Source organism: Sorex fumeus, unplaced genomic scaffold, assembly GCF_029834395.1.
Source record: "Sorex fumeus unplaced genomic scaffold, SorFum_2.1 ptg000122l, whole genome shotgun sequence".
NCBI classification, from domain to species: domain Eukaryota; kingdom Metazoa; phylum Chordata; class Mammalia; order Eulipotyphla; family Soricidae; genus Sorex; species Sorex fumeus.
In genome coordinates this window covers 61,950,208-61,959,633 of record NW_026606179.1, presented here as the reverse complement: position 1 = coordinate 61,959,633, position 9,426 = coordinate 61,950,208, and the positions used below count along the sequence as shown (strand labels likewise).

At 71.1% G+C, this 9,426-nt stretch overlaps 2 protein-coding genes across 2 annotated transcripts in view; both read right to left on the bottom strand.

Moving 5' to 3' along the window:
* CDH13 (cadherin 13) overlaps positions 1-9,426 on the bottom strand; it is a 1,034,759-nt gene that overhangs the window by 17,481 nt on the left and 1,007,852 nt on the right. The window lies entirely within an intron of this gene.
* On the bottom strand, positions 596-4,814 carry OSGIN1 (oxidative stress induced growth inhibitor 1). The gene is given in 7 exon segments (XM_056135635.1): positions 596-1,528; positions 1,530-1,652; positions 2,203-2,294; positions 2,369-2,560; positions 3,058-3,194; positions 3,688-3,775; positions 4,608-4,814. Coding segments are annotated over 6 exon segments (1,431 nt in total). The 5' UTR covers positions 3,755-3,775; positions 4,608-4,814; the 3' UTR covers positions 596-708.

Here is a 9,426-nt window from a genome sequence, read left to right as displayed (position 1 = left end):
CCCCGCACCGCGTCCCCCACGCGCCCCCAGGGGTCCCCTCAGGCGCCCCCCAGGCGCTCCCGACCCTCTCCCGCGGTGTTTCCCCGAACTCCCCCTGGCTCCCCCTGGTCCCCCCCACCCCTCTCACACTCCTCCCCCTCCCCCAGGGTCCGTCCCCCCAGCCCCACCAGGCATCCCCCCCCCAGACGATCCCAATCCCTCGGGCGCCCCCGCCCCAGGCGTCCCCCGGGCGCCCCCTCCCTCCCCCGCGCCCCGCCCCCGCGTCGCCGCAAGGGTGTCCGCTGTCCGCTGCGGCTGGCGCCCACGCGCGGCTCCGGGTGGCGGCGCCGGGCTGGACTGTCCCCCCCCCCCCCACGGGCTCCTGGCCATTCCGTTCAGAGGCACCAGAGGACGGTAGGAGGACGATGCAGACAGAGGAGGGGTCTGCCCAGGCCCGGCCCCTCTCCCCACCCCGCAGACCCCAGGGCCTCCCACAGAACCGGCAGACTGGACTGGGTGCGGGCAGGCGTGGCTTTATTCCGGGCCTGGCTCTGGAGGGACCGAGTGTGCAGCCCCGGGCCCACCACCCGGCCACCCACTCGCCGTCCACCTCCTGGGCAGGGCCTGCGTCCAGGCTCCCGTTCGGGCTTACGCCGGGCACTGTGCTGCCCCAGGCTGCCTCCAGCCGGCCTCCTGCCGCCCCGCGGGCTGTGGCCCTCCGCCGCCGGGCTAGGGTGGCCGCGGGGCCTCCTTCCGCAGCAGGGAGCTGGCCGCGGCCAGGGCACCTCCCTGCACAAAGCGCACAAAGCTGTCCCCGGCCAGCGGCCCCAGCGCATAGAGGCCCTCGCGGTGGGTGCTCTGGTAGGTGAAGGGGTCCACGTCGATGGGGTTCCTCTTGGCGCTCAGGGGCTGCTGGGGGTCTGTGGCCAGGTCGGCGCCGGCCCCCGGCAGGAAGGACAGGTCGGGGTTCGAGCCGATGAGCACCAGCACCAGCGACACCTCGAAGCCCTTGTGCAGCCCCTGGGGGTCCTGGAACAGCACCTGCCGGTCCTCGCCGCAGCGCACGAGCCGGTGCTCCGGGAGGCTGCGGTAGCCGGGGTAGGGCCCGGGGGACCCCGCCGAGCGCTCCCGCATCATCTGGTGGACCTTGTGGTACTCGGGGTACAGCATCGGGGGCAGCTGGTTGAAGACCAGCCCCGGGTCGCCCACGGGCCGGCGGAAGGCGTGCAGCACCGGGATGCCCGCGTGGCGCGCAAAGAGGACGGCGTCGGCCGCCGACAGCCCCGCGCCCACCACCAGCACCGGCTCCGAGTCGGGGCCCACCGTGCCCGCGCGCCAGGCGGCCTCCAGCGCCCCCAGCCGGTGGTGCACGAAGGGCAGGGACTCGCCGGGGATGCCCAGCCGCGCCGGGCTGTCCGACGTGCCCGTGGCCAGCACCACGTTGCGGGCCAGCAGGGAGAAGGGCTCGCGGCGGCCCTCGCCCGTCAGGAAGCCGCGCACCCGGAAGAGGGACGTCTCCGCATCCTCCTGGGCCCCGGGCTTGGGCGGCCCCCCACTCCACGGCCGTGACCACGGCGCCCGACACGAAGTTGGGGCCCAGGCCCTTCTTGGCCACGTAGTCCGTGTAGTAGCGCGCGATGTCGCCCGCCGTGGCGCGGCTGTTCCGCAGCCCCCTGGGGAGGAGCGGGAGGGTGAGGGGGGCCAGAGGGGTCGGCAGGTCGCCCGCCCCTCCGTCAGTCATCCCTGCGTGGGAGCGGGCGAAGTGGATCCCCGCCCCCCGGGCACGGCGCTGGTTCCCTCTGGGCCAAGGCCGACAGTGACACGGCCCGTTCACGACCGGCCAGCTGAGCCCCGCTGGACAGCACTCGGGCGTCCATGGCCCCCTGGCCTGCCCTCGTCCTCCTGTGCGGTGCCTTGGGGGGCTCAGAGATGACCAAGGTCCCGAGCCAGGAGGGCACTCGGGGTGGGCTTCTGAGCGGCTGTCCCCCGCAGGCTGGCAGGGGCATCCAGGGGCTCTGGCTAGCAGGGGGCCAGAGTGGGCAGCGTCCCCTGAGGGGGGACACCCAGCAGGACCGGGCATGGCCCAGTCCAACCCCCCTGCAAGGCGTTTGTCCTGCTTGACAAGAGTCCGGCCTCAGTGTCCCCTGGGGGTCCGAGAGGCCAGCCCGCGGTGTTACCCCCCCAGGGTCCGAGAGAAAGGCCCCCGTTCCCGGGGCCGCTCACCTGCGCCGGCGGCACAACCAGTCGTGGACGTGCAGGTCCGGGAGGCCCATCCACTGGCCCTGGCTCAGGGTCACCATGGAGCCCTCGATGGACTGTGGGAGGGGACTCAGCTCAGGCTGCGCCCACCCCCGCGCCCCAGCCCCTGCGGCCCCCGGGTCCCACTCACGTGCCAGGCGCCCCCCGGAAGGCCCCGGCCCAGGACCACGTGGGGCACGGCTCGCTCCCGCTGCTGCCTCCAGGTGAGCACTGAGTCCATGTCCCCGCCGAGGTCAGTGTCAGGCCGCAGGAGGGCGTCAAAGAGCAGGGCCACGGGGCTGTGGCAGCGACCCTCCAGGCCCTCGGACAGGTAGTCCAGGTCCTGGGGGAGGGCTGCAGGTCAGAGCTGCCCTGGCTCTGACCGGACCCAGAAAACTGGGGAGGGTGGACTGCGGTGGCCAAGGCTCTGACAAGTCCTGCAGAGGCTGGCGGGGGAGGGGGGGCTGAGATGGAGCCTCATCCCTGCAGAGGGGCATCAGAGGGATGCAGAGGTGGGGGGCAGGGTGGGCTCTCCAGGTGCCCCCCTGGGTGGGGAGGAGGCGGAGGACGCACAGGGCAGCGTCCGCCCTCGGGCCGCCCAGTGATTTGGTTTTTTGTTTTTGTGTTTTGGGTCCCACCCGGCGGTGCTCGGAGCTGACTCCTCGGGGGAGTCACTCCTGGCGGTGCTCACGGATGGAACCAGGTGGGCCGTGCGCAGGTAAAAAGGTGCTACCCGCTGTGCCCCCGCACACGGATTGGCCCTTGAGCCAACCGCGTGTGTGGGGTCCCTGAGGAAAGCCAGGTCACGTGAGCTCCTCCCAGCCGCCCTGCCCGGCCCACCTGGTCCAGGATGGAGACCCCCGGAGCCTCGGCCAGCTTCCTCTGCAGGAGGGGGTGCGGGTGGGCGGCGTCCGGCTTCGCATAGGGGGTGTAGCCCGACAGCAGGTAGGACAGGCAGATGCCCGAGGGGCCGTTGCCTGGGGAGGGAGGGGGGCTTAGAGACCACCTGGGGGGCTCACAGCCGTCACACGCCCGCCACACGCCTGTCAGCCGAGCCAGAGCCCCGGACGGACGGCCACGTGGGGTGGATCCCGGCCAGCGAGAGTCCTCTGTCACACGGCTCAGCCCCCCGGGGGAGGGGGGAGGCTCTGGGCTCCCTGGGGAGCCCCCCACCCCCCCCCGCGGGAAGGAAGCTGCGGCTTCCCAGGCGCTGCTGTGGGCAGTGGAGCGTGTGACATTTCCCTCCCCCCGTCCGTCCTCTCCCTCCTTATCTCGCACCCGGCAGATCTTGCAGATCTGCCAAATGCCAGCAGGAGCCGTTCCGGACCCTCGCGTGTGAGCTGTTCCGACAAAAACAGCATCTTGGGGCGCCCGCGGGTCGGGGGCGGCCCCTCCCCTGCGGCTCCGGGGCACCCCTAGCCCCCCTGTCCCCGAGGTCCCGCGGCACCCACGGAAACGCGCGGCTCTCACCGATGACCACGGCGGCCAGGGGCTCGGAGCTGCCGGCGTGGAGGCGGCTGTTCCCGCAGAGACTCATGGCTGCACGGCGGGTGGTAGCCTGCAGGGAGAGGGGCAGAGGGGGGCGGCGGCTGAGCAGGGCTGGCCGGTCTCGCCCCTCTGCCCGCGGCCCCTCCCGCCCCCCTGTTTTCTGAGGGGGTCCATTGCCACCCCACCAGACCCGTGAGAACGGGCCTCAGTAGCTCCCGAGCACGCTGGCCCCTGCTGGCCACAGGCCGAGTCATGCTCGAGGTGCCCAGCGGCTCCCGCAGGCATGCATGGGCCTGTCCACAGCCCCCCCCACCCACCCAGGGGGCCCAGAACTCTCTGAAGACCCCCCCAACACACAGACACACAGGTGAATGCCCCAGGGAGGCCCTGGGCCTCAGGCCTCCTCCAGGCAGGCGCCTGGATTTCCCTGGAGCCTGGGCTTGGCAGACGCGTTCAGGGTCCACATTGGGGGCCTCCGGGCAGCTTGGAGCCCCAGCGGCCACAGGCTCCCCTCAGCTGCGGCCTTCAGAGCCCCGCCCCCTCCCCCCCCCACCTGCTGGCTGAGGGTCCTGGGGTCCCTTCGGGCATCCCCTCTGCCCCGGGTGACACTCACACCCCTGAGTCTGAGCACAGAGACACAGTCACCCCCCGCCCCGGGATGCGGGCGGCCAGGGTGTCCCTGCGGGCCTGCCCCAGGCGACCAACCAGCCTGCCTTCCGGCCAAAGTCCAGCCCGGAGTGACACCTGCCCCAGGACACCAGCCCCTGCAGACCCCAAGTGTCCTGCAGGTGTGATCCCAGCCGGAGGTGGGGCCACCCGATGCCAGGGCTGCCAGAGAGAGCCCAGGGCGTGCCCGGCCCTGCCCGCTGAGCCCGCCCGCTGGCCCGGGACGGGGTACTTGCCGCCGGTCGGGGGACGGATCAGGCAAGTGGGGGCTCCTGGAACCTCGCTGCCCGGCTGCCCGGCAGGCGCTGAACTCAGTGCCCAGTGCTCCGCTCCGGAAGTCTGTGCACGGGCCACAAGAGTTCACTGCCCGGGGCCAGGGGTCACTTCCTGCTGGGAGGACACGGGCCAGCGCCAGCGCACAATGTGCGAGTGTCCGTCCCTGCCCTGCGCTCCGGCCGTCTGGGTCGGGTCGGCAGGTGCCAAGGGGGAAGCAAACAGTCCCCGGGGTCGGCCGGGCCGGCCCTGCTCGGCGGGCGCCTGTCCAGGCGGCGGCCTTTGCTCCCTGGACTCACCGCCCCCTCCCCGGTTTCATCACCGCGCGGGCGGGGAGGGGCGAGAGGGGGGCGAGGGGTCCCCGCCCCGCCCCGGCGCGCGGGCAGCGCCGCGTCCACCGGCCGGGGCCTCCTTCCCGGGCGGGGCCGGGCCGGCGGCCACTCACCTGGTGGGCAGCGGGCGCCGCGGGCACCCCGTGTGGTGGGCGCGGGCGGGCGGGCGGGGCGGCGTGAGTCAGCGGCACCTGGACACGCGGCGCGGCGCGGGGCGGGGCCTCAGCTTACCTGGGCGCCGCGCACCTGGGCGGGACAGACCCCGCCCGACCCCCGCCTGCCCGCAGTAGCCGCCCGAGCCAGGCCCGGGAGGCGGGGGTGGGGTGGGGTGGGCACTGACCCCGCCTGCCCCGCGCCTGCCCGACACGCGGCGACCCGCCCGCGGGGGACCCCCCGGAGGAAGGACGCGGGGCACAGGTGCCCGGAGCGCGGACCCCGCACCTGGGCCGAGGCGGCGCGGCCCTCCCCGGCCTCCCCGGTGGGAACACGCGGGCCTGGAGCCCGGCAGCACACGCGACACGCACACGCGCGTGGGGGAGCAGGGCACAGGCCACGCGCTGAGCGCAGACACGCCGCGGACACACGCGTGCCCCACGCAGAACATGAGCGCGCACAGGCAGCCCTGCCTCTGGCCCTGATGTCCACGTCTGCACCACGCAGGCCTGTCCTGTCCGGAGAGCCTGTCCCCCGCTGCTGACCCCCGCTGCCCGGTACCGGAGACCCCATGGGCAGGCAGCGTGGACAGGGCCTGGCAGGAAGCTTGACTCCCCCTGAACAGGTGCTGGTCAGAGGAGCAAGAGGCAGGTGGGGCGGGGTGGGGGGCCCCCTTCCTCTGCCCTGCCCCCTCTGGGCTGGGAGCCCCAGTGGCCGATCCATGAGGACCCGGGACCCCACGTCCAGGCCCCCTGACTCAGGCTGCAGGGGAAAGACACGAGGGGCGCTCTGTGGATCCCCACCAGGCCTGAGCGCTGCTGGGTGTGGCCCCCAAGGGAAAAAAAGCACGCAGCCCACCCCCCACCCCGCCAGGTAACTGTCTCAGAAGAGCAGAGAAACTTCCAGCAGGAATCCAGCCCTCGCAGTCCTGGGGAGGTTCTTGCAAAAAGCACAAGTCACCCTGAACCCACAGCAGAGGAAGTCTCTCCCTCTCCCTCCCTCCCCCTTTCTCCCTCCCTCTCTCTTCCTCTCTCTGTCTCTCTGTCTCTGTCTATCTGTCTGTCTGTCTGTCTCTCTCTCACACACACACACACACACACACACACACACACACACACACACACACGACAAAGAGCTCCTTCAAAACACCAAAGCAGTTTCTGGTGCTGGAGGAAGGATGCCTGCTGGGTGGGGGAGGGGGGGCGGCGCAGGAGCCTGGGGGGGGCGCCTCCCCCCGTGCTCCCCACAGTGCTCCTGGCTGGCCGGCCCCTACCCCTGCTTCCCTGCCCCCCTCCCCACTCCTGCCCTCAGGTGACTGCTGGGCGCTGCCCTGCTCAGCCTCAGTTTCCCCGTTGTGCCCTTGGGGTTTTTTTGTTTTGTTTTGCTTTTTTGGGTCAACCCGGCGGCAATGCTCAGGGATTACTCCTGGCTTTGCACTCAGGAACGATTCCTGGTGGTGCTCAGGAGACCAGGGGGCCATATGGGAAGCGGGGGATTGAACCCGGATCGGATGCAAGGCGAAGCCCCCCCCCCGCCCCGGTTATGCCCGTGTTAATACCAGCAGGTGCCTGCCTGGTGCCGAGAGCCAGTGACACATGGGCAGGCCGGGGGTCACAGCCCCCACGCCACAGCTCTCGGGAACAGCCCAGGGAGGACGGGGTGTCCTCCGGGGGTCTGCTGGTCCACCCCCAATCAAGGGTCACCCGCTTGGCCCTGCAGCCGGGGCTGGGCCGGCCTCTCCCCCTGCCCGAGTGGGCTCTGCGGGTTTCTGGCTCTGGCCTGAGGGGCCTGGGTGCAGGGGAGGTGAAGGCCCGCGAGCCCTGAGCCGCGGGGACAGAGGGGCCGGGCCAGCAGGGCTAATATTGACGGATCGGCGTGCAAACATGCAGATGAAGAAATGCCAGCCGGACTCGGCCGTGGTGCCCCCCGGGGTCGGCCTGCAGGACTCCCCAGGGCCTGAGCCCAAGGCAGAGCTGGCGGTTGCAGACTCATGCCAGGCCTATGCCACAGGGTATTCTGTGCGCCCCACTCTCGGGCTGCCGGGGGGTCCCTAGAATGGAGGCAGGCTGGCGGCACACCCCACGGCCCTCAGCTGTGACCCTCCATCCCCTGGCCACGAGGGTGCAGTGTCCAGCGTGGTGCCCTCCCGCTGCTCCCCCCCCGCCCTGCGCCCAGTGACCCGTCCCAGCCCCCACAGCCCAGTGGCCTTTCCTGGATCCTGCCCGCGGCCTCCTGCTGTGACCCCTGGAGCAGTGTTGCACACGCCCTGGCCTGGCCCCTGGGCTCCTGGGTCAGTGCCCAGGTCACTGTGGTGGAGCAGGTGGAGAGGAGGGCCGGAGGAGCCGCCAGCCCTGGGAGGGGCTCGTGGGGAGGGGGGCGGTGATGGTGGGGAGAGGCGGGAGTGGCAGGGAAGGGGGGGATAGAGGGTAGAGGGGGAGGAAGGGGGGAAAGGTTGGGGGGAAGGTTCAGGGGAGGGAGGGGGAGGGCAGGGGCGGGGAAGGGGCAGGGGAGACCCAAAACTCAAGGGCCGGAGTAGCTGCTGCTGGCCATGGTGCGGGCGAGGGCGGGGAATGGTCACAGGTGAAGGGAGGCTGATGGAGAAGGGGAAGGGGATGAGAGGCAGGTGGAGGCGAAACTCCGACCATGACCATGGAGATAATGACATGGCGAGGAGGAGATGGCGGTGGCAGAGGTGACGGGGACCGTGGCGGAGGTGATGGGGACCATGATGGAGGTGACGGGGACCATGGTGGAGGTGGTGGAGGTGACGGGGACTGTGGTGGAGGAGATGAGGAAGTGGGGGGATGGTGGGGGTAACTGTGAAGATGGTGAGATATGTGGACATGGTGAAGGTGAAGGTGGCCATGAAGATGGAGACAGTGATGGAGACAATGGAAATAATGGAGATGGAGATGCTGAGGACTATGGAGAGTGGTAGAGAAGATGATGGACATGACACCCCCCACTCCAAGACCCACAGGGCCCCCTGGACCCCAATCGGCGCAGGACCTCCCCGATGGGTCTCCCAGCCCCTCTTCCCCCCTTCCGCCCCCGCCCCTTCTTCCCACCCGGCTCCTGCTTCTCTCTCCAGTCACCTATCAGCACACTGCCAGGCCGGATCGTGCCCGATGGTTCTTATCTGTATCGTGGGTTTTCAGGCATGACCAAGAGCTGCTTGTACATCCTGGAGAGCTGTCTGCTGGGGGGAGGGGGCACAGGCTGGAACACGAGGCCCCCTCCCTGCCCATGATGCCCTCCAGCGGGCCCTGGCTCCCGGGAGCCTGTGCAGGGCTGGGGTGGGCCCCGAGGCTGTGTGCTGGGGGGCAACCTGGCTGTCCGAGCCACTCAGGTGCTGGGGGACAGTCCCAGGACGGGCCCCCACAGGTGCTGAAAGGAACCCACATCCTGGAGTTGGAACCCGGGGTCAGGGGTCATCCTGGGGTCAGGGGCCATCCTGGGGTAGGGGAGTCCTGGGGTCGGGGCAGGGTCCCAGGGGTGGGGGTCCTGGGGTGAGGGGTTTGCGGTCAGGAGGTATGCAAGAAGCACTGTCGGAGGGCGTGGCCTGTGGGTGACTCTCCCCCATGGGGCATCAGTGACCCTGCCCCCGCCCTGTCCCACGGTCCTCTTGCCTCGCAGGGTCGACAGGCAGAGCTGACCAGAGTCAGAGCTCACTCTGGGGGGCACTGCCCCGCCCATGGCACCTGCAGGGCCCCCAGCCTGGCCCCCCTGTGCCTCTGCCTCGGGGCGTCCCTGAGATTTCCCCCATGGGCAGCCCCGGGGGCACTGGGCGAAGTCCTTGAGGTCACGCAGGGCAGGGGCAGCCCAGAGGCCTGGACCAGGGGGGCTCCTGGGGGGGCGCCCCCACCGCCCCCCCCGACTGCCACAGGTCTGCCCGCACCACCTGACTGGCCACTGGGCACCCGCCCGCCCCCTACCCCCTGGGGCTGTGCTCGGACTTCCCAGGGTTAGGCCCTCACGGCTTCCTGGGGCAGTCCCTGGCCACCCCCTGACTGTGTGCGGGGACCAAGGGCCACGAGAAGTGACGAGGTGCCGGGAGGTGGGAGCAGTGGCTGTCCGGGTGCCCCGCGGCCACGAGGTGACCCCTAGCTGGGCAGAAGCAAGAGGCTGAGACAGGGGTCTTTGGGGGCCAGCTGTCCGGGCGGCCTCTGGGCAGCAGGGACCCAGGAAGGCTGCAGTGGGGAGCGGGGCTGAGGTCACCAGGGCCCAGGCAGGCTGCCCGTCACCTCCTGGCCTGTCCCTCCTACCTGATGGCCATGGCTGGCAGGTGGCCGCTGGC